Source organism: Mustela nigripes, chromosome 6, assembly GCF_022355385.1.
Source record: "Mustela nigripes isolate SB6536 chromosome 6, MUSNIG.SB6536, whole genome shotgun sequence".
NCBI classification, from domain to species: domain Eukaryota; kingdom Metazoa; phylum Chordata; class Mammalia; order Carnivora; family Mustelidae; genus Mustela; species Mustela nigripes.
The window spans coordinates 117,888,130-117,913,199 of NC_081562.1; the positions used below are offsets into that span (position 1 = coordinate 117,888,130).

Sequence of the window (25,070 nt, forward strand, 5' to 3'; positions counted from 1 at the left end):
TGACCTGAGCCGAAGGCAGCGGCTTAACCCACTGAGCCACCCAGGCGCCCCGGGATGATCATTTTATTAGAACCCAGGAATATTATCGCTGGCACCAGCATCTTTCATGGAGGCCCATGGAAAGCCCTTCGGTTAAGGACACGTGTGAGATGCTCTCTGTGTGCTGCTCTGAGCTTCCACCCTCCTTGGTTCAGTTGCTAGTTGTCTCTTTGCCTCTCCTTTCCCTCTCGAATATTCAGCAGGCTCCCTGCGAGCCGACTTCCATCCCTCCAGCCAAGCGCGGCTCCTGTCATTGCTTGGACAAGGGCCCTGCTTCCTCTGCTGCCCGTTACACGCATCAGAAGATGTCAGGCTGGGGAACAGAGCAGGCCCAGAGGTCCCGCCCTGTCCGCGATCCGGATGAGACCCGTCGGGGCTAGCAAGAGGGCCTGCGGCGCGTGGCCCCGCCCTCCTCTCTGAGCGTGCCTTCTCTTGAAAACTACATTTACTTACACGGAGTCCATTTCTAGTCACAGTTTCGAGCAGGCCCTCCAGACTCCACTCCGCTTGTCTGTTATGAGGAAAAAGCCATCAATATTTTAAAAGCTGCTGACAGGCAAGAAGTTCACCCTGATGCCTGGAAACTTAGAATTTTTTTTTTTTTTTTTTAACTCTCTGTGAAATCTAGTCATTGCGTCTCTACAATAGTACGGAGGAAGGCTTAACAGAGAACAAGCGACCGTGATGAAGACTAATGAGATAAAACCAATCAGAGCCTCCAGGCATCCGATAACCTAGATGTGTCCTGATTGTATGGCCTGAATTTCTCACCTGGGAGCTTTCCGGAGCAGCCAACACCCAGAGATGCCCCAGCATCAGTGTCACAGAACTGGGTCATGGGAGGCGTGGTACGTTCTAGAGAAGATATTTGAGGGCAGCCTTTCCAGGCGCGGATTTTGGACAGTCCTTCCAGATTTCACCTTCACCCAGACTTTCCGGCATTAAGGAGGTGCTCCCGTGAGGGATTTGGAGGGGGGATATGAACTCTCCAGGGTCACTAAAGCAGCTCTATAAACAGTGTGCCAGGACCACAACCAGAAACTGTAGGTTTCCCAGCTGCCCCCACACGCACTTGTTCAGAGCCCGTTTGTGCACAGCTGTCTCTCTGCCGTCCAACCTCGCCCTTAATTCCATTCAAGATATTAATTTTTCTTTGTTCTGAGATCACAACTCTGAAAGCCTCTTCTTAGAGCAAAGATACTTAGTATTTCTGTACAGCTGTTTAGAGTCCCATGAAATCGCAACCAAGGAAGATCAAAAAAGAGGTGAATTTATTAAATTTTTTCAAATGCCTGTTACCTCGTTATTCATCGCAAACACCTCGGTATCTCGTACACGCTGTTCTAGTGGGGCCTGTGCTTATTTCTGTGATTCTGGAGAGGGCTTTAAGACAAGGAGGGAGCTACCTAGGTACCAAAAGGGCTTGAAGACACCACTTGCTTGCTCCTGTCTCAGCCCGGGCAAGTGGTCCAGGATGATACCCTTCCCCTCTGCCACGTCCAAACCTCCCGCAACCTCTCCAGGTCAGATTTCTGCGTCCACCTGCACAGCACCCCCTGCCCAGCGCCCACACTCCTTTGAGATTTGCTGCTGAGTTGGGGCACTAGAGGAAGGGAGCCTGAGTAAGCCTGAGTCACTGGATTTGCAAAACCTTTTGTTTGTGGACTGTCACCCTACGGAATTAAGAATCGCTCCTCACTGAGGATTGCAGTGGGTAGACGTGCCTCTGGGGAGGCATTATCTCCTCTCAGTCTAGCTAATTTTACCGAGTGTTTCGGTCAAAAAAAAAAAAAAAAAAAAAGAAGGAGAAGAAGGTATTCTGACCATGAAACCAATTTAAATGCATTGCGCCCATCATCTCCCTCATTTCACTGCAGATTCCCACGCCCTTCTGGCTTCTGAAACACGCTCGGACCTCCTGGCCCGTTTGAATCGGAGCCCCTTCGGCAGACGTGCTGAAGGTGTGCGGGAGGGTCCTGACGTGTTACTGTTGCAACTGTGTTTTTGTATTTTTTCACCACTAGGTATTGCAGTAACCTGGATAGGCTTGCATCCTATGATAGACCCCAGAACGGGTCAGGGCCTCAGACCCAGCACAAGTCCCTTTCTTGCTCATGTCACTAGTCCTTTCTGGGTGTTCCTGGTGGTGGGCAGCTGTCCACCACCTGCTGGTCCAGGGACCCAGCCAGCTGTGTCTACTGGCTCTGCCTTCACCCGGGGTCTTCTCCTTCCTGTCTGATCCATCCAGAAGAAAGGGAAGAAAAATATGGAAAAGTTAGGTCCCATCTACTAAAAGCCCTGGCCCAGGGCACCTGGTGGGCTCAGTCGGGGAAACATCTGCCTTCGGCTCGCGTCATGATCCCAGGGTCCTGAGATCGAGTTCTGCGTGGGGCTCCCTGCTCGGTGGGAAGTGTGCTTCTCCCTCTGCTCCTCCCCTCCACTCGTGTGCGCTCCCTCTCCGCTCTCTTTCCTGCTATCAAATAAATAAAATCTTCTAAAAAATTTTTAAAATAAATAAAAGCAAATATCCCTCTCCTTTACCCTCCCTTAGAGTGCCGTGAGCCACACAGCAGGAGGCTCGCTAACGCGTTCCCCCATGGGCTCCGCGCTGGTCCTGGCCACTGGGAGGAGAGAGGACGGGGGGTCTTTTCCTGCAGAGCTCCCCAGGCTTCTTAGAGAATGAGCCTCACTGGGGACATTTGTACAGATTCCCAGCCCTTTGCCCAGGACGTCCCCACCCAGTAGGACCCCGGGGTGATTGCAGGAATCCAATTGAGGACGCGCACGCCCGGTGATGATGATCTTTAGGAACACTGAGAAACACTGTTAGCGATGCAATTAGGTTGTAGAGAGCTAGAAAGACTGTAGAAAGGTGCAATTTTGCACTTTGAGGCTGGGGATCGTAGGTTATAAGGTAGAATGGCAGACCAGATGAATGAGATCTAACTCCTGGAGCCCTTGTTTGACAGTCTTGAGCCTTCGAATTTGGCTGTAGGCCTTGTTGTATAGACAAGGTTCTGCTCTGACTCCCGTGGGTCAACACTGTGAGAGAGCTGTCCATACGGTTACTACGGTTTCTGTTAGGCCCAGAGTTATTTTATGGTTTCTGTCAGATGCTTGGAATATACCAGCTTATGACAGCTTTTCACGCAGGAGCCGGTGTGTAAGACGGACTGAGAATGAAATCTTAGGAGTTTACTTTGCCTCCTGTCATAACGTTGAATCTTTTAGAAACCCACCACCAGGGGAATTAAAAGCATAACCGTATTAGACGGAGAGTGGTTGAATTATTTATCAGTGACCTCAGTCCAAACATGAAGGATGGAAAGCTCTCCACCTAGCCTCCTGCACCTGCCAGAAAAATGACACGAGATGTGAGGAATTCTGTTTGTTGCTCCTCACGGCACACTGGGGTCCTGGACCGCTTTCTCGGCCTCCTGGCTGTCACGAGGACCACGTGCCCCTCGACGGGTCCGTGTGTGCTCGGGGCAGTCACACCGACATTAACATTAGCCCGAGACAGTCACCCTTTGGAAGGTGACCCTTCCTCTCGCCGGTGTAGCAAGTGCTCCAGGACAAACCGGCGAAGATGCCTGTGACCTCCACTGGCGGGGATGGCCTGAGCACCTCGACCTCCCTGAGTCTGAATAAAATCTCCAACTGCCTGGGAGACCCTACATGGTGGGGCAGGATCACCTCTAAGTGCAAAGAAGTGTCATTATCATGCACAGTTAGGAAGCAGCGGTGTGTGGCAGAGGCTTGATCGTGGAACGGGCCCGTGGTGCCCCGAGCCCTGGAGCTCACTGCAGAGGGTCTCACAGGAGACCTGCCTCCCCTCCGGGTCCTAATCCTCGTGCGCGCAGGATCCAAACAAGCAGCGGCCCTTTAAGTCCAAAAGAGCTGCTTGGGAATCCATCTTCATCCAGTCCTCTCAGGACGGAAGGCGAGGCTGCGGGAGGCTCCTTTCCTCTTCACTCTAAAGGTGTCACAGAAGAGTAAGCGTCACTGGCAGTGATTGAGAGAAATGGAAGTTTTTAGATCCAATCCCGCTTCCGTGTGTGCGCGGCGTGGGGAAGGCTGGTTGATCGATGGCACATTCTTGTCGAGTGAAACCAAATGGCCGCTAATCAGTGTGTGGCGTGTAGAGTTTTCTGTAATCTCGAAATCAAGGAGATATTTCACTTCTCCCTCTGAGGTTTTCTAGGCGGAGATTCTGTAGGTGAGGAAGATAAATCTTCTCTCCACCTGCTAAAGAATGAGCACTTACGTCTACAGCTGAGTTTTAAATACATCAAGTGCACGGACCGTACATTATATTTTCCTTGTATCCATAATCTGTTATACTTACTTAGTTTCCTGAAAAATGGAAGGCCGTGCTCAGCAGACGTGAGGGTTGAGATTTAGAACAATGAGGCGCAGTGGTCTTCGGCACACGGTCCGTGTCGTTGGATTCAGGGTCCAGGTTGCGAAGTGGGGAGAAGGGGAGTGATGGAGAGAGCGTGTGGAGCTGCGCCTGTCGTAGCCCGGGTTTCTGTCTGTTGTCCCAGGATGGCCACTGACATCACCCCCTTCCACTTGCCCAAGTGTCCCCACTGGCATGAATTCTTGAATCACCCTAGATACAGAAGAAGGCTTCCTGGTGCCCATAAAATGATGCCGCACAGTAGAAGAAAGAAAAGCAGCTCATCTTCCTGTCATGGGCTCTAGGGGCCAGATTCTGAGCTTGGCGCTCTGTGTACATGATCTTACTAAATGGATGCAAGAAAATCTGTCTCACCCAACCAGTAGACAACACCCATGTCAGCTCAGAAACTGGTCAGGTAAACCAGAGTCCCTTCTTGGGAAGTGAACAGTGTTGTGTGGACGGTTTTTATCCCTGGTCACCCCAATCAGGGAGGCTCGTGGAACATGAAGTCTGGAAGGAAGCCGTGTTGCTATGGGGCCAGCAGATGGGAAAATGGCTCTAGGACAGTCCATTGAGAAGTGGATCCCCAGCATCGTGCTGCACCTTGTGCACTGGACTAAGGAGCCTTTGGACATGGCCCCCCGGCCTGCAGAGACCTTCAGGGGTCTGTCGGTGGGCATGACGCTAAGGCAGTGCCCCCACACTGATAAGACAGCAGTTTATCAGGCGGCCTGTGGTTTTCTTCTTGTGTCTTTTCATGGTGATGGAACTCTCAAGATGAAAGCCAGCCCCTGGGAAACCCTGTGTTCACAGGGTGCCTGAATTCACTTTAGACACATGTGCCCCAGTTCTCTTCCTGACCTTGTCCTCCCCTGATCCGAGACCTTTAGAGTGGCCTCTCCTTGTGCGCAGCCCCATGTCCCCGTTTTCCCTCCTCTGTTGTTGCCAACAGAAAGGGAAGTGACAAGCCTGTGGCTAAACTCCTTTTATAATAATGAAACCCGGATGTGCCCACGAGATGGCGACGGGTTTTATTTCAAATCCCAGACTGTTTCAGGGAATTTTTGCCTCCTGGGGGAGCACCATCAAGCATACAGTTGGCTAAAATTTCGTTGGCCCCTGAATAGGGAAGTCATGGAAAGAATCCCATTAACGTTGATTGACACCTCTGAGGCCACATAATGTGTGTTCAGAGAACTCGGAGGCCATGCAAATGGGTGAACTTGGCTGGTTCCAAGTAATTACTTCAGAAAGCAAGACAACAAAATCAATTCCAAACCCTATTAAAGGGTGAGTGGTCATCACTTACGGGAGAGGCTCCCTCGTCTCCCTCCATGGAGAGACCAGCGGGGAGCCGTGCAACACTGTGGCAGGCGTGTCCATGCAGCCTTTCTGTGCCTCAGTTTCCCGTGTTACAACATTGGGGCGACACTATCGTGGCCCTCACCTGTCTCTTTGGGCGCGGGGCTTACGGAGGAACATGACCAATTCTAGGTGGTCAAGAACCTGGCACATTTAGGAAGCCCTTTGATGTCTATGTCAAGAGCTGTGTCCTCCATTTTCATCAATTATGTTGTTTAAGAGCATAACCCTGAGGTAAAATTGCTGTTCCTAACCCCGTTTTACAAATAAAGAAACAGAGGGGGAAAGAGGTTAAGAAATTTGTCAAACGCCCTGTCAGTCCGAAATGCTGATAAGGGCTGACTGTTTCCCTCACCGACAAGCTTATGAATGAAGCAGGACCGAGATAGCCAGTGTCACTTTGAAAACTGTCATAGTCTCTGCCATGAGAACTCCAGGCCCAAGGATACTTGCCTTTTATCCCCGGAACATCAATTTATAGTTGGCTGCAGACGCGCATTTCTCCCATGAGTTCCGCTGTCCCAGGCAATTTGTAAAAATATCTCCCTCCATGATCTCCATGCACATGAAAGATGACTCAGTTACCATGAGAGTGGGTGAGACAGCACGGCCAGAAATATCAGCTCTTCAGAATCCCCCGCCGCAGGAAAAAGACCAGAATCGGTACAGATCTTGACCTTAGCCGGCACCCAATTTCGTGGCTCTCCATTCCAGGGTGGCCAGAGAGACCAGGGTTAGGAAGGCATTACAACTTTCCACACTCCGATTCCAGAAAAACAAAACAAAACAAAACTCGCTTCTACCTCAGACTGAACTACCTGTTAGAATAGGGCAGCCCAAGCCTAGAGCAGGCCCTTAAGACACACGGATACAGCGGTACCGGGGATCAGTGCAGAAGGAACCGGGCTCAGCTTGATTTACCTCACGCTAATGATAGGGGCCCGCCTCGAAATGTCCATGAATATAAGCCGCCCCGCCCTTGAAGCAGGATCAAGAAGTTGAGACAAGACCGGCCTGGCTAGAAAGCATCATACAGCCCAGTGTGCTGAGCTGAGAATCTTAAGAAAACAGATATGATTTTAACATACCTCTCATTGCTGCTAGGCTCCTAATTATAATGCCATCCTGTCCTCAGGAGAACGCATCCTACGAAATAAACTTATATTAGAAACTTCCTTTAATGAGGTCCCTCAGTACTTGGGAACCTAAATCCTTTCTAATTGGATTCAAGGTAGAACTACCTTCTACCACATTTAACCCTGGGATGCCTGCCTTCATCTCTGTGAAACTCTCTTGGTTAACCCAGTCTGGAGCCCCGTTCAAGTGGCCAGCCCTTGGAGAAGGAGGCATTCCCGCTGTCCCCTTGGGTACCCACGACCGTCTCATCACCAACACTCTGAGGAGACTGACCTGGCCAACATGCAGGTCTTAGGGGGACTACTCCTGCTTCCTTCAGTTGGCTTGTCAGGGTCACCCTAAAGTATTTTTCCTTACCTTCAAAGAAAAAATAAGGTCCTCCTTTCAACTGTAGAATTCGTCTTTTAGAAAGGAAAACCAAATCCACAGCTTGCCTGTTACCTTGCCTTCCAAAGATCTAATGACTTTCCCAACAAAGGAGGCTGCTTGCTTGCTTCATCGTGCCCCCCAGGGCTCCCTGACAAACACAGGCACCAAAGCCCCTCACCTTCCCATGCTTGGAGTGGAGTTGGAGTGTTCGAGAAACGGCTAAATGCTGTGATTGTCCTATCTGGGGAAAAGGTGACATTAAAATTCTTCAGATACTTTTACAGCTATTAGACATCTGAAGTGGTTCATCATGAGTGGGTTGTTTCAGAGGCGCAGCGACGGGGAGAGAGCAGATTCCAGCCACTTTGCCCTTGAAGTCTTTTCTGTCTATGCTGCGGTTCTTGTTGGGATTTACATAATAATGGCGAGGCAGTGTTCATGGCACACAAAGCTATGCACATCCGTCCACAGTTGCTTTCCCAAAAGGCCTGAAAATGCAGTAGATTTAATCTAGGTCAAAAAAAAAAAAAAAGAAGAAGAAGAAGAATTAGAAAAAAAAAAACTCAATTTTCTTGGCAGGAGATTTAGAAAGCATGCCTGTGTTCGTTCACAGGGCCATGGGAGTATCAGGAGATGATTCCTCCAGGAGAAGTCCCCAGAGCAGCAGGAGGAGGGCAGTAGCCTAGATCTGGTGGCCAGTTAACAGAACGTGGTCATAGCGGGTCAGGTGCGGAGTCTGAGGAAAGTGGACAGAGTTGCACGGAGTGGGTGAGATCCTTCTCTCGTTGGTTGGAAAGTCAGCTGAGGTTTGCTGTGGAACAGTAACCGCGCTGAGGATGGGAGTCTGGATTCTTGGAGGAACATCAATTCCCTGCCCCAGGCACCCAGAAATGAGAAGCACAACCCCTGTCTTCTCGTCGAGATTCCTAGGGGGTTCCCCAGGAATCCAAACAGTGATGTCCACATCATCCCAACACTGAAGGCAGAATTGGAGCATTGTTTCTCTGCTCCCTAGGTAGTGGCCAGATGTTAATACTTTTTACATCAGGGTGCCAATTATATCAAACTCGATAAAACTCAGCTAATTGGATACGGTTTCATTAAAAGTTGGTTTCTCCAGGAAGTGGCGTTTGTGTTGGGTAGCTGTTATTGTAGCTGGGGAAGAAGTCCCAGTCTCAGATAGAAAAAAAAGGTTGTCCCAGGAGACTGTCCAGAGTTTAAAATGAGGGATTTCTAGGTGGCAAGAAGACATTTTTGGTGCCATGAAAGGAGGTGGCAGCCATTCTGGGGATCTTTTGGAGAAAGGCAGAACCCCTCAGGTGGTCCATGGCGTGTTGTCCTTTGACAGAAATTGTCGTTGAAGGAGCTGTTAATCAGGAATTACCCGGATGGTTATACCTTTGCTCTTAGCTGCTTGTGTGTTGGTGGGTAGTCTGCTGACTTCCTCCATGGGTGATGGAAAGTTAGGTTACTAGCATTAACCAAATGGAAAATCCCGTAATTCCAATGAAGACGTACAGAAGCCAAGAGAAGGCCATGCCCTCTTAACTTCCTCTAATTTTTTTCTCCTCAGTTTTGAGTTTAAAGCAAAAAAAGGAGTGGGACGAAGAACAAAACCCTTCATCTTTTTGGAGGTCCTTCCCATAGACGACCAATGTCTGCTTGTTTTATTCCTTTCCTTCACCATGGCCATCCCGGTGTGGCATCCAGGTTCAGAGCTGCCACAGTAGGGAAGTCAGGCTCAGCCCAGGGCTGGGTGTTAAATGTGGCGTGTGAAATCAGAGCATGAATGGTGACATCCCATCTTGTGATCCTCTAGAGCGAGCCAGGTTGCGAGGACAGAGTAAAAGGGATAAACACTCAGGAGGACCATGGAGGCCGTGAGTTAGCAACATTGCATTTGCTGGGGGTCTCCCCTGGCAGGGCCAGCTCTTGGAGGGCAGGCTTTGGGCTGAGGAAGGAGAGCCATCTGTGCCCCTCCAAGGGACCAGTTTGCCTCCCAAAGGGCCCCCGTGGGTTTGAGAATGGCACCTCGTCATTGCGTCTTTCCTTGAGATGCTAAGGGTCACCTTCCAGACCACTGGAAACTACTTCCCGTTTTTGTTTTTGTTTTGTTTTGTTTTAAGGTCATTGCTGAGTTTTCTTTAAAAATTTAATGCAGGGGGTTTTTGACGGGATTTTTTGAACCTTTCACTGCTTTCTAGAAACTGAAAGTCAGGGGTCTCGGCAAGGGGGAGGCCAGTGATTGATAGTCGAAACCTTTAGTTTGCGGAAGATTCACTTGAGCACAAAATGTACCACTTAGATCAACAACCTTTGGACTCTGAAAAAAGTATTAAATTCGCTATACAGTGGCTAAGGTTGAAGGAGAAAATAGATTACAAGGGGAATCAAGTATGGGCAGTATGTCCTCTTTTGACTTAAACTGGTTTGTGTGCTGCTGACTTGACAAGAAGCCAAGATCCCAATGGCAGTTCAACTTGCGTAAAGCAGGCACCTGCTTTGCTTGCAAATGTGCATACAAAAGAGAGCCTCATTCACAGAAAGAAAAAAACATAGCGGGTTCTCTCATTTAGCCTTTCAGGGCCTTCGTCCCTTGATCCGTTGGCCCCTCGGAATTCAAAGGCAGCCTTTAAAGGAATTCTCAATTCACAACATGATGGCTTTGTCGATGTCCTGAATTCAAATGTATCTTGAGCTAAATATGTCTGCCAGGACTCTTACTTTGTTTTTAAAGGAAATAAGTACAGTGTTCAGTCATTAGCGGATCATTTTGTGGCTGTCTTCAGGTGTTTATGGGCTGAGATTTAGAAAGGCATGTAAATTTCCCATGTCTGATATGTTGAATGGCCTTAAAGTCGTAGACAGTCCCATGGATGGAGTTCACATGGGGAGAAGGGTGTTCAGGGCACGACGCTCCCAATGTGAAATACTTTTATCGGCTTAGCCAGAGTAGTGGGAAATCTTTTTTTTTTTTTGCCTTCTCTCTTCCATGCTGACACTCTTCTTCAGTAAAAATAACTTAATATGGAAAATTGTGTATTTCAGAAAATGTTCCACAATTTTCCATATTAAGATACTACAAAAGAGTAGCATCCAAAAAAAAAAAAAAAAAAAGGAATCAACAGTTAGGACTAGAACATTCCAGAAAGGCCCTTTCTCCTATTTATGAGAGTACCTTTGAAGAAGCGTTTACCTCAGCCTAGGCTGGTAGGTCCTTGAGAATCATGAGGAGTTTCGGTAGGATAGCCCTGGAGAGGGCTGGTTCCCTGCGCCACTGCGAGTGTAGACTATTGGCATGGGATCTGAAACTTTCATCCCGCAGCTAACAAGTGACCATTCCAATAACTGAAAACCGTGAAGTCACTGACCTCCTGTCTTTAAGCCTGCGTTCTCTAGTACAAACTGTCTTGTCGTCTATATTGTAGAGTAAGACTCAAAGCGGTCTCTTTAAAATGGCGCCTCCACAGCAGGAATCCTTCGTTCCATACCTCCCCAGTGCAACAGGGTTTGGCAACCTCAGGGACATTTCCTTAATGAGTATGGTGTCGGTTTTCCTCAGGGCAGAGCTAGTTTTAAAACCTGGTTTGGGGTATCATTCTCTAAGGCTGTGTCTACACTGCCCTCCAACTGAAGAACAGAGGCGGTGCTGTTGGACTCAGGGCAAGGCGTGATACAAACTGGTGATCTCTACGTAAGCAATGCGTTTATTTTTCTCTGCGAGTATTATTACCGAGAGTTTCCAAGTAAAGATTTTCAAGAGAAACAGCTGTGGTTTGAAAAGATGTGTGATAATCCAGATGGTTTCTTTGAGGATAAATCTACTTGATCATTTAAAATTAAAGTCTTTCAGTAAAGTTGAGTGTCTTTATGATTTTAAATACACTACTGGTGTGCGTGTGTGTGTGCATGTGTACGTGTGTGTGCGTGTGTGTGTGTGTGTGTGTGTGTGTAGATATCATTGGCCTGTCTTGCTTGGGGCTTTATCTTTGGGAACAGTAAAAACCTCCTAAAGGTGCCTAAAATTATTCTGCAATTAAGCCAGCAAAGTACCTGAGGGAACTCTTCGTGACAGGCAGAAACTCTCTGTGAAGAGATCAAGTCAGACACCAAGTACCCTGTTTGGAGTAGGTAGCATTTAGTCTTTGTGGGAACTGCCCCTCTCAGCTTCTGAGACAAAATGGTCTAATCATATCTCACACTTCATCACAGTGTTGATTGCGCACGGTTCCACACGCGGAACATACGCAATCAAATTGCTAAACTTGTCACCATGTGGGGATCTGGGTGACCAAAGGCTCCCAGTACCCCCCTCCCCGACTCACTCTTTCAGGGCCCAGTGTCCACTTGCTGCTTGCGAACCCCCCAAAGGCTTGCACCGGTCAGCCTTCATAGACGGCTCTCTGCCTCCCAAGATCTCCCCAGGCCTTGTCTACCGTCAGGGTCGCTCTCTCTTACGCCGCCCTCCTAGGAGCTCCGTTAGGTGTTCCCAGTGCGGCCGCAGCAGGAATTCCCAGGGAGATGTGAGTGACACTGGGACTCGGTTCTGGAACCCCTCCCACTTTTACCCCCAAACCTGTGGCAGCCACGAATTTAAGAACCGCTGATGGGGAGTCACGGGGCGGTGTCGATAAACAGACCCATGAGAGGTACATTGGGAGGGAGACGGGGAGGCTCCGGAGTCCAGAGCCCTTATGGATACACTGAATTGTCAAGTGTTGAAAAGTGAGATGCCATCAAGGAACGCATGGGCGGGACATCACGTTTGTCCTTTCAGAGTTTGGGCCGCAGGCAGAGACTCCTGAAGGGGCAGATAGAGGTGGCAGGTCTCGTCGGGCAGCGCGGTTGTGAGGCCGTGTGGCGAGGTGGAGACCAGCTCATGGGGTGACTGAGCCACCTCGAGCAGGATCTGCGCGGCTCGCCGCACCCCTGACCAGCCGGACGACCCCCGGCCGCGACACTTTAGTCTGCACCATAGAGCAGAACCTTCTCCGGCGTTCCAGGGGCAGCTGGGAGAGGGGGGGACTCCAGAACGATGCCGACGCCAGAGGGCTTGAACCCCTTGGTGCCCACTGCAGCCGCGGGCCTTGCCCTAGCACGAGCCCCTGAGCACGTCGGTGCTTAACCGCCCGCCTCGCAAGAGTGTTTGAAAAAGGACCCGCTGAAGGAAGGTCTGTCCCCTGCCTCGGACGGCGGAGCCATCTGGTGTCGCCGCTGACCTGAAAAGGATCCCAGTGAATTTCAGAGCTGACTTACAGCTGGCGCGGGGAAATCTAAGGGACAGGTGGTTCCCTGAACAGCTGTGCGTCCAGATAGGGGAGGCAGAGAAGAAAATCCCACCTTGGCTGAACCGCCATGGTTTTCTGGGATCTGCTGTAGCTCCTTGACCCTTGGCCATGATAATGACCACATCAAGGCAAATGATACTTCTCCCTTCCTTTCGTTGAAATAATCTCAGCACGTTAATTAATCTAAGATTTTAAGTGAGCTTATCAAGTGATGGATGATGAGAAAGAGTGGTTATTCACTGGAAGGGTTCTCTCAGAAATAGAAGTCTTATTCTGGTGGCGTGCAGACTCCTGGGTCTTTGGGGGGGAAAGCCACAGATTGCTCTATCGAAGGTGGTCACCTGAATTGGTAGTTCTGTGTTTATCCTGCAAATGGAAGATAACTTTAATCCAACACTGTTTTTAAGTGAATTAGTTTGTGCACTGAAATGAAGCACAAGTTCTTTGTAGCCCAAGAAAAGTAAAGAATAATTTTGACTTTTTAAAAAAACTTCCTCTAAACAAAAGCTTTGGACTGTATACCCGTGTTGTTTTGAGGAGGACTGTAGGCAGCCCTGGTTTTTTTTTTTTTTTTTTTTTTTTTTTTTTCGCTGATTGAGAGGTAATGAAACCAAAGCGACTAAGGTACAGAGGAAGTAAGCTCTTTCTGCCCAAGCCACTCAGGAACCAAACGTACGAAACTGAAAGTAGAGTCCGGGGTGATCGTCCCAACCCTGTTGTCTGCCCCAAACCGCATGTTTGTGCAAGTTGTTTGGTGCATGAGGGTACCCAGCTGAGGCTACAAGCAGAGGCAGAAATTGAGCCCAGATCCCGCTCACCAAGCCTGGGGCCGGGGAGGAGCCGTGCCCACCTTTCTGAAAGCTGCTCAGTGTGTTTCCCAAGTACAGCACCGAGGGGGCTGAGCTGCTGGTGGGGGGTCGGGAAGGAGATCACGGGTGCACCCACGACACTCTCCTGTGCATTACAGCTGCAGCCAGAGCTGTTCTTGGCATCATTTCCAAAGACCTTGGTTCAAATGGGTGTGGAGTAAAGGAAATGAGAGCTATGCACAGGCTGAGGAGGGTCTGTCGCGGGAACCCTGATTTCACTGTATCAGCTGTACAAGCAGAGAGGACCCTGGATGAAACTGGAAGGAGTCTGAGATTTGGGGTGTCTTCCCATCTGTCCTTTTGGAATGAGACTCCTCTCCACGTTCCTTTCCTCTCTGCATCCCCATCTCCTACTGCTCACTTGCCTTTCCCCAAACACACGTGTGTGCGCACACACACACACACACACACACACACACACCCCACCGCCTTCTATTCACTAAGAACTTTAAGAGGAAAGTGCTTTAGCCAAATGTACACAAAGTTGTAAACCGCTAAGAACAATTAGATGATTCCATCCCCATGGGGAACATTTTAATACTTAAATCGGAAACGAACTGCACCGTCCTAGTGCGTTTCGGTTGTCGGTTGTTGAAGGCAGGAGCGCTTCCTGTATTCCCGAGACCTTCGCGTCTGGGCCTGAGCTCGTCCAGTTGGACCCACACGTGGGATTCACTCAGGAGCCTCATCTTTGCTCCTTGGTGCTTTTATCTTTTCACTGATTCAGTTCTCCGTTTGTAGCGCCCGCCCTTCCTTCCACCGCCCCGTGCGCCGGTCTGGACTTCCTTCTCAGCTCTGAGCTTGGCCACGCTGCCCTTTCTTCTTCTTCATCTTCTGACTTGCTTTCTGTCCAGGCAGGCACATGCCACTCCACCCCTCGGGTCTTCTTTCTTCTAAGCTCCCCGCTCCCCAGATCCGTCGGCTCGAGGGTATCAGACTCTGCCTCCATCGAGAGCTCTGGTCATCGCGGGTGAAGTTGCGAGCTCCCCCATTGCGGCCAACACGAAGCGCAGAAGAGGGAGAGAAAAAATTACTGAGATTCTGTGAGGAGCTTTCAGAAGGCAGGGGTTATGTCTCTCTCTGCTTTTCTTGCTATACTAAGCCCAGCGAGGCGTAGTTGGTATTTTTGTCTTCTTCTTAGAGTGATTATAGTGGGTTGTTGGAAGTGGGGACTTGACTTCCCTGTTAAAACTTCTTCTTAGATCTGAAGCAATTCCTGTAGCGAGTCTTGGGCTCACAAGTCAGAGTCAAGTCAGAGTCACTCGTTAAATTGAACATTTCAGTAAAAATCAATCAATCAATCAATCAACCAATCAATCTACATCAGGTCAAATGAACTCTGGTCACAGAAATCAAAATAGCTGAAGTGAAAAACTCATCTGAAATTTGGTCAGTCTGGGGCACCTGGGTGGCTCAGCCAGTTAAGCATCTGACTTGATTCCGGCTCAGGTCACCATCTCTGTCCTGAGATTGAGCCCCGCATCAGGGTCCACATTGAGCTTGGAGCCTGTTTAAGATTCTCTCTCTCTCTCTCTCTCCCTTTCTATCTGACCTACCCCCAACTCAGTCTCTCTCTTGCTATCTCTCTCTCTCTCTCTCTCTCAAAAATAAATAAATAATAAATAAAAATGGTCAGTCCATCTGTGATTCTTTCAAGAAACTTAACGACTTTCAATTTCTTCCATCACATCTGTGAACTCCCACCTTTTAGGAGTTTCTGATCCTTGGATGTCTGTAGTTTGAACGCCAAGAAGCAGTGATCATCTTCTGCTCTGTCCAGAAGGTGAAGGTTTTGTATATTTTGTATAGTTTAATCTTGGAAGACTAAAGCAAAATCAAATATACAAGTTTCCAAATCTCTTTTCTAAATGAGGACGCAGTATCATAGATGTGTTTAGAAATGCTGAATGAATGGACTTGAACTTTATTTTCTCTTATGCTTTAAAGATTTTGTTTATTTGTTTGCTTGTTCATTTAGAAAGAGAGAGAGAGCGAGCGAGTGAGTGAGCACATGTGCAAGACGGGGGAGGAGCCGAGGGCGAGGGAGAGAATCTGTCTCCAGCAGACTCGGAGCTGACTGCAGAGCCTGACGCAGGGCTCAGTCCCACGACCCCGAGATCATGACCTGAGTCAAAATCAAGAGTCAGATATTCAACTGACTGAGTCACGCAGGCTTCCCTCTCTACTCTTTTGAATGAGTTTTTGTTTTGAAAAACGACAGTGCCAACCTTCCATGTCTTGCAAGGCCAACTTCCTGTTGTCAACTCTGCCTTTTTTTTTTTTATAACTCTTCTTAGTCTTGTTTACTTTATTCCCCTAAGTAGAACCAAGGCTGATGCCAGAGTGCTGTGCATTTCTTTCATGGTCCTTGGTATTCTGTCTGGTGTGAGTGAATGCCTCTCCAAGCCCTCCCCAGCTCCCTGACCCCATGCTTTAGGGTGCTCAAGTACAACTCAAGGTCAAATATTTCCAGTCTTCATGAGCACATCTCCCCACTTTCCTGCCTCAGCACAACTTACAAAGACAACTCAACTCCGAGTTAAATTTATCTTTAAAATTTTAAGGATTTTGTCCACCCCCCTTTCCCAAGCCCGACTGTGCTAAAACCTACCTGCTGATGAACCGATCATTAACCGGCATCGCTATCTGATTTAAACCGCTGTGCTAACCAGCATCTTTGGCTGCAAACTGAAGGAGAGGTCAACCATCCTTCAGAATGCAGAAGTAATGGTGTAAGGGTTCAGCACCATTTTCTTGGGTGGAGGAAGGTGGAGGGGCTTTGCTGGTCTCTCCTGGGGGGCGTTCATCCCAGACTCCCCGACTCCCCATCAGCTCTTAGATATAAGGAATCACAAAGTTGCCAGTTGGTATGCTGTAGCCCTACGTAATAAGACATGGGACACTGTGTGCAAACATGTGTCTGGGTGTGTGCCCACCTCTACCGTAACAGAATTCCCAAACTGGTTAAAACAGCCCTACATTTTGGCCAACAAATACTGAGTATCTCATATATGGAACTTTGCATTATATACTCTTGGTGGAGATAAAAAAGAAAGAAGGAAGCAGCACCCCAGCTTTTCAGAACCTGAAACGGTGTTCTACACCGTTGAGTTTAGACAGTGTTTTAAAAATGTGATGTTCTGGAATATCCTTTAAGGAAATGAGAGTGACTGCAAGTTTCTGCCATTGTCACTGTGATTAAGCCCTTCTCTCTATGCAGTCACTACACCAGCCCCATTAACATGTCACCCACCACTTACCCACCCAACCCCCCATCCCTGAAGAGCTGCGTTCCAGGTGGTTGGGCCACAGAGTCATGAATTGATCTCCACACGGGTGAAGCTCGTAAATATGGTTTGGGTGAACGGCACTGGTAAAAAGCCTGAGATGTTATTACTCTTCTCATGCCACTTTGTTATTTTTAAATTGCGCGTCCTTTTAAGTTGATTATTTGTTCGCCGTCGTCTCCGTTATATCTAAGCAAAGCATTCACAGAAATTTCTAAAACCTTTTCATTTCTCTCTGTAGGTTGTTGTTTCGTAACATTTTATACAAGAAAAGCTGCACTTGAGGCCCAGAATGCACTGCACAATATTAAAACTTTACCTGGGGTGAGTCGGTTTACTTTTGTACCAAAATCACTTTATTGCTTGAAAATGGTCCTTTCAACTGAAGGTTCTAGTTATGGGCTCTTAGTGGCAAAAATGACTTTGGTCTTTTGAGGAGTATGAGCTGACCCCTCTGTACCCCCCTGCAGCAGCCAGACCAGCTGGCCGGCCCAGAAAGGACTGGCATTAATGCTGATGGAAAGAGCTCTCAAATAGTACGTCCCCCGGTCAGAAAATCAGAGTGACCCCACTGGGTAGCAGCGGCTGCCAAAGAGTATTGGGTGGGCTAAGATTTTAAAAGGGAAAAGAAAAAAAAAAAATCCAACACACAGGAGAAAAGCAGATGGAAAAGGAAAAGCTTTTACTCACCAGGAGCCCCTTTTGAAATTTAGTCTCAGATTTTCTTTTGAAAGGACAAAATGTACCCTGTACAGCCATAATATTAAACCTCCTAATGGTTTCTCAACAGTCATTGGTTGTTAACAAAGTCAATGTTTTAATGCCTAATTTGTGGCTTCATGTTGGTAGAGAACAGAAAATACAAAGCTTACAATTTTTTTTTTTCCCATTTCCTTCCTGGTAATATTTGATGATTAGTACAATTCACTAGAAGCGAACTGATGTTATATGTAACTCCTCCATCAGAATACATGATTTTTGGGGTTTTGTGGCATTTTTATATATTGCATGCTGGTGTAATGTGTCCTGTGCTGTTTGTATATTTTCTCCAATGACCCGAATACTGGTGATGAATTCATTTACTATCCTAACGGTGTGTATTGGTGCTAATGAAGAACTTGTGGTGAGCCACGTGATAATAATTTCATTGCAACCTGGTTTGATCAGAGTGTAAGAAAGACAATAGAGTGTCCCTCGTGTTTTCAGGGCGTGATTCTGGCTACCATTTTGCCGTCTCTGTAGACACACGGACATACCTGTGTGTACACAGGCTGACATACGCACGCAGGCATTTGATGACCCTTCACCCCAGAGAAGAGAACATCTGTTTAAATCACCTTAGGTCCATTGAAAATTTCATAGCATTTTGTAGTGGCAAGCTACTCAAGAAAATGTTTTCAAAACATTAGCTTCTTAGCCACCCCAAAATAATAAATTACGAACTGTGGTCTTCAACCCCACCCTGTGGCTTTTCGCTTTTCCTTAGAGGCCATCAAAGAGCAGGAGAGTCAGAAAAGCAAGCATGGCAGAGCAGACCTTGTCCTCCCTGTTTGGTTATTTCTCCCTAAAACTTTCAAGGTGGTTTTAGTGAAAGTCAGCTTTTAGGACATCTAAGTGCTTTTGCTCAGTGACTTTTTTTTTTTTTTAAGTATTATTTCAGCTTTGTTTTCCTTATAAATGAAATTTTTTTTCAGTGTAAATTCTAGAAGGTCGCAGGGTTAGGTCACATTACCAGATGAAACCAAGGCAAATACTTACAGGCTCAGTCAATAATAAAAAAGTTTTTTGGTTTTGGGGGATTTTTTTGTTTGTTTGTGTATTTTATTTCTCAGTCTCCTAAGGACACCGAAAGTCCACTTTGTATCCCTTCTTTTAAAAAGAAATACTTTCTAGTAATCAGCACACAAAAGCCCCTCTAGGTATGTTCAAAACAATTCCCGAGGTGATGAATATATTTAGCATTTAGGGTATATATATCACATTCTAATTTAAGTTAATGCACAGCTGGGGGCATTTGAATTCATCCACTTCACTAAAACTTGCACAACTCCTCAGGACGCCATCCTTATTGGCAAAGACACTCTCAAGAAGCCCCGAGTTCATATGATGAGTGGGCCGTGTTGAAAAACCTACAAGGAGGGTAGCAGGTCTGCTTCTGTTTAGGACATCTTACCCTGACCCTTTCCTAGCAAACAAGGAACATCTTCAGTATTTAAAAAAAAAAAAAAAAAAAAAAGCATATATGGTTTGTTTTTCTCTTCTTAAAAATTCTGCATGCAGAAATCTGGAGCGATGATTTTGGAGACCCGTTAGTAAGCGCAAGAGTTCTGGAGTTGGAAAAGATGGCTTGGGGGTTGTTTTTTGGTTTTCTTTTTCTCCAGTTCAGCTTCCTATGCCTCATGACTTACAACGGGTTAGAGGGAAACTGTGAGGAGTCCCGTCTGATTTGTAGGCTCCCGTCCTTCATGGCACACACCACGGGTACATTCACCACTTCAAATGAGGTACATGGGCACAGGGCTCCCAATGTTGCATTTAGGGATAGTTCTGTCTGAAAAAACAGCACCCCGAACAGCTAGAGGCAAAACATGAAAGTTGGTTTCCTTTCAGCTATGAGCTTTTGGTGGACAGAAAGCAGTGGGACCAGACATAAAAGATTAATGCATATTTGGGGGGAAAAAAATATTACAGGGTGGCTTGCTGTTTGATTACAAGCCTTGGAATTAGTCAACATTTCCATAATTCTAAACCAATATACACCTGTTTTCCCACTGTGATGTGAAGGCACAACTTAATTTAACAGAACCCCTGCTGTGCTAAATCTCTCATTAACTACCAAGTGAGTTCGGTAATTTAAAGTTGTAGCACTACTATTTTAACTGGTTGCCTTCGTATTATGAAATTAATAAGAAATTAATGATGCACTTTGCCATATGCCTTCAATTTCTTTCTGAATAAAAATAAAAGGGATAAAGAAAAATGCATCAGCAGCTGACACTTTAAAGCTTTTCTGGTTGTAATCATTTTTCCCTGCGGATAAAATCCATTAAAAAGGCACTTGCTGCTTTTTTTTTTCCTCCCCCTAAAGTGTCCAAAACTTTCAATTTAAAACAAGATCAAATAGTGCCGGGTTTTCCCCCCTCCCTTGTTTAATTTTCTTTTGCAGCTGATGTTTTATATCATAGGGAACTTTCATCGTGCACCCAAACTTGATTGATGGTTAGGGACCTGTCTTTCAGTCTTGAGATTAAAAGCAAAGAACTCAGTTAGTATGGCAGAGGGAAAAATGCTGATGGGACTATCTTACTCTGTTGAATGAGTTTTTCTTTGGAGGCACCTCTCCTTCGTGCCTCGTGTGGGTCTTAGAGACCCTTTCCATAGTGGACGGGGGGGTAAGGCAAAAGATCAGGGCAGAGTCATTAAGGACACGTTGTTCACCCCGTATAACTGAAAAAGACACGGGGTCTTTCATCCTGTGAAACGCTCACCATTAATCCTAGAAATACACTGTTGGCACTAAGGGGAGCCGATGCAACAGCTCAACCCAGGGAGCAACAAAGAAAGAGCATCTGGGGTCCTTCCCCTGGGCTGACCATGCTCTCCTCTGGAAAAGGAGGCTCGAGACCTGGCAGCAGTTGAACAAAACACTAACGATTCTCGAGCGCCCGCTGGGCACCAGGCACTAGGATAGAGCTGGTCATGCGTGCGCGCAGGCCTGTCCTAGAGCTGCGGAGTGAGACTCCCGTCACCTCAAGGGAAGACTTTCGGGACATCAGGCAGGGCCACGTGACCAGCCGTTGACTTGGCTACAAAACTGTTAGCCGGACCTTTTCCGAAGCCCAACCGTTTGTGTTCCTGGACAGATTTTGGTTGCCTCTGCCTTGACAGTGTAGCAAATCAGGCTCAGAGGTGGCTTCTGTTCGGGAAGGCACAGCCTACCTGGTAGGGGGAGTAGGAGAAATGTCATCGCGCTCCGCTGTATTTCCCAGAGACAAATCTGTGTGAAGGCAGCTTGCAGGATTCATTTCCATTCTCACCGACCTGATTTAGGTTAATTAAAAAAATAAAATAAAGACCTTAACGGAGGCAGGGGAAGACCACCACGATCCCGTCCGTAATCAGACGCCCAGGGCCACAGAGCCCCCATGCCAGGGTCGGCACTGCCCCTTCTGTCATTGGGTTTTCAAGGTCTCCGCGCATGCTGTCTCTAGCAATAAGGCTTTTCTGATTGAAAATCTACAGCCGTATCGTTAGAGCATTCACTGTATAAATTAATTTAATTAAGGATGTAATAACAGAGAGGAATACAGTTTTGGAAAAGCTCTTGAATTTTTACAGCAAGGAGGAATCAGAATCTAAATGTCTTGTAAAATATTAATTGCAAATTTCTTCCAGACATTTTCTCGGCCCGTGCCTTACCCCTTCTCTTCTCTTCACAATCACGACCAGTTTTATTAAATGCGGTTTCTATGAAGGGGCTATTCCCCGAGAGAGCATTTGTTTAGAGCGCTCCATTTTCGTGGTGGCTGACTGAAAGGTGTTTTATAAGAGCACACGGGACGGGCGCGAGGACCGCACGGAGACTGGAGATATAAAAACAAATGAGCCTCATCCAGTAGGAAGAAGCAGTACATAAAACTGCCTCCTGGGACCAGTGTGTTCACCCACATGAAGTGAGGCGGCCCCTTCCTGGCTTGCCCTGGAAGACATCATTTCCTGACGCGGGTAGGCACGCTCCTTCCTCCCCGGTGGCCTTCCTCGCAACTCTCCGTAGAATTGTACCCCTGTGTCCTTTAAGAGCGGAATGCTGGGGTTTAATATGCTTCCACCAGAACAGCGTGGCTCTCCCTGGGACCGAATTCGATTTGCCCATTGTAATGCATTTTGAGGTACTTCCTTTGCCTTGAGCCCCCCCCCTTCTAATTATTAATATGTGTTTAGCGCCCTTGTTCTCAGAGCCACCAGGATTATTTTATCGTTACCATCATGTTACTCTGTCATAAAATCCCTCAAACCCCATCTCATCCGATCTTGGCTATGCCCTGCCCCTTCCCCTCCTGCCCCGCCCCCCAAACCACCTTATTTAATCCAGGCCTAAAGAGGCCGGGTTTCTTCTCAAATGCCATTTATTTAAAAACAGGAAGAAACAGCCAAAATATCTGCCCAAGCAGATTTCCGGCCTCAAAATCCTGTTTCGTGTAGAACCCAAAGAACATCCATGCACTGCCTCCACGAGTCGCCCCCGAGGTTGTATGTTGGCCCAGAGCTGCGCTGAGGACGAGAGAATACAGCAGCAGCCACGCCGCCTGGAGCGGAATCCCCCCAAAACGAAGCGAGCCCCGCGCGCCTGTATGTGCTTCACGTTGAGCAGATAGCTCTGGGATGTTTAGTGCCCAAATGAGGCCATTTCCTACAGCATTTCCAGAGATGTCAAGTCTTGTTCCCCCCAAAATGGCAGTTTTGCCCACACGTGTTCCGAGTGCCCCCGAACAGACGATGAACGTTAGTTTGCTGATGCGCATGTGCACGTGCAACGGTGTAATTTACATCCTGTACCCGGAGCGTCGCGTCGGGCTCCGTGAACCTAAGCGGATACGTGTCACATGTCCACACACGGGTATCGGTGCGGCCGAATAAATGGAACTGGGAAGAGAGACCTTAAAATCCCCCTTTCTGTTCGGCCCGCCAGCACAGTCGTCATGACCTCGTAGTCTCCTTTCTTGCAGGAGGCGCGGGGAGCCGTGACCTTCTTCCGTTTGTTGGTCTCGTGGGTTGGTTTCTGCTTTGAGTCAAGATCCAGGCAGACGCTCCATCCCCATGTGAGGGGGCTTGAAAGCTGCCATTTACAGGCGATAACCCCCGCCTTCCACCTTCTTAACAGAAGAGGAGGCGTCGAATGAGATCATGGATGTAAAGCTTTCTGAGCCCCCGAAGAAATGTGCTTCCAGGGCCTTGTTTCTCCTTGACAGGCTCTGTGGGTGTGTGCTCCTCTGGTGTGTGACCACGTAGTGTCTGGCCACGTAGTGTGTGAGCCGGGACCCGGGCTCGGGGTACGTTCTGGGGGTCTTCGTCTGCGGGATGGGGCCTGGGCCGAAGTAGTTGACCTCGTAGCGCTTGCCCAAAGCGGCTGTTCTCCCGCGGCCTGTGTTGTTTTTTAGTGTAACACTAAATTCTGCAGAAATGAAAGCGAATTTCATTCGCTTTTTTTTTTTTTTTTTTTTTTTTTAAGATGACCTAGTGAGGGACTGTGGTGGAGAGTGTCACGGTGCAGGAAGGGAGCAGTGGCTTGGGCGCACCTGCCCACCTGCGCCACGCCCACGAGGAGAGGGGCTCAACCTGCAGAAAGAAACAGCCCCAGGTGGGACTCGGGCCGATGCGGCCAGGGTGCGGGCCGACGCGGCCAGGGTGCTGGCCGACTCTTGGTTTCAGCCTGGAACCAATCATGAGTCGATGGAACAGTCTCGGGGCCCAGCTGGCTCCCAAGCTGCAGGTCCATCCCAAGGAGTCCGGGAAAGCACATTTTAATGACTTAACCGCAAGCCGTTGGAACGCATCTCTTCCACCCACCGTAAAATCCTCTCCTGCCACGGGAGTGGAGGGTCTGCTTTAGGCTGGTGGGCATTTGGTTCAATAGCTTTGACTGGCACGTGGTGATACGTGGCTTTGATTAGCTAAAAATGAAAAACCGGTTACTTTTAAAATAGGACCCACTCAACACAAGGAAGTCTGTGGGAGAAAATGAATGACAGGTCGTTGGTGGTGAAAAGTCAGAGATGGCTGAGCAGAGCGGCACAGCGGGCACGGGGTTCGAACAGGCGGCAGCTGCACCGCCTTTTGATGGTAGAACTTCGGGGAAGGCCTTGCTTGTCTGGTTTTGCAAACATCGGAGTCTCAACTCCGTACCTAGTTATTGAGACCTTTGGGAGGGCTTTGGAGAGCATCTGTTTAAACGACCGAGCTCAGGGGCCTGGCCAGGGGTGCAGAGTTGCCCCGTGTTATGGAGCAGGACTGCGATCCCACGGGTAACGTGTGAGGGCACAGTAGGAGGACGCGGTGGCAGAAGAAGTAATAGATATCAGACATACTCGTTTCTCCTCGCTATCCCGAGACAAACTTGGGAATATTCAGCTCGCTCATCAGATCCCTGTTCCATTAGAGACTGAGACGATTTCGGGAGAAGATTGTGGGGAGAATCCATGCGTTTGATTAAAGGTGTGGATGGACTTGCAGAGGAAGGAGTTAAGACAAATGAAAGGAGAAAGGTTTTTTCAAATTTTTTAAAAGATTCTATTTTTAAGTTCTGTATCCAACGCGGGGCTCAAACTTACAACCTTAGGGGAAAAAAAATTTTTTTTTTTAAATAACATTGAAAAATAGTTCAAGTTATGTCCTCAAAGTATTCTGCAGTCCTCATGGGAACTCATCCCCTGAAAATGTTACTGTCATGCTGGACGGACCATGAACCTGTCACGTGTGGGGCGGGCACAGCTCGGGAGACTGGGTCCAGTGCCAGGAGGCTGGCCGGTTCTCAGCCTCGAGCTCCAGGCCATGAAACAGTATGTGACGTGTGGAGACGGCTCTCCCAGGGGCCCCAAGGTTCCTCCCCACCCCCTGAAACATGGAGAATGGTGGAGCTGGGGGAAGGGGGAGCCAGGTTCAAAGGGAGTCTTCGAACCCCTCTTAGAACCCCCAGTGGGCCAGATCCAGTGCGGCTGGGTGCAGGGCCAGCATGCCGGCCCCTGGGGGGCAGGGAGGGGAAGACGCTTTGTGTACCCTTTGCTCATTTGAGCCACAGACGGTCACCGTGCGCAGGTGCTCAGGAAGTCTCATTAGCATTATGACATAAGCTATTAAAGTTGTTTTGATAATAACGCAGTATCTCAGGACCATATCATTACTGCTGTCCCTACCCACGAGCCACCAAGATGAAAGCACGCACGACAAACAGTTGCCTGCAGGAGATTGCAGAGAGGGGATACGGTGACAAATGTTCTCTTTCATACTCTGTATCATTCCTGACTGTCACTACTTCCCGCCAGCACTCAGGACACGCATGTGTGCTGCCGTCCCCTCCCACCAGCTCCGAGGAGCTCTGGAAAGTGCTTCCTCCCTTCCCCTGGGAGACGACGGGGTTGCCGTGATTGCTTCTTAGAGTCCTTTCTAGTCGTGCAGCACTTTCTCCCTCCCGTGCCTTGTCTACAGTCGTATCCTGCTTAGGGAGGAATGTCTGGCTGTACCTGTCTGTCTGTCTATCTGCCTGTTCATCTGAGCAGGGAGCCAGGTGGATGGACATGAGTTGGTTTGCTTCAGGGCT

The 25,070-nt window shown here is 48.3% G+C and overlaps 1 protein-coding gene across 16 annotated transcripts in view; it reads left to right on the forward strand.

Annotated features, from left to right (window-relative positions):
* Window positions 1-25,070, forward strand: part of CELF2 (CUGBP Elav-like family member 2) — a 507,218-nt gene that overhangs the window by 384,537 nt on the left and 97,611 nt on the right. For all 16 annotated transcript variants that reach the window (XM_059404082.1, XM_059404086.1, XM_059404079.1 and 13 more), the window contains one exon: window positions 16,998-17,080. In XM_059404082.1, the coding sequence (XP_059260065.1) occupies window positions 16,998-17,080 (83 nt within the window). The remainder of the gene's footprint in view (window positions 1-16,997; window positions 17,081-25,070) is intronic.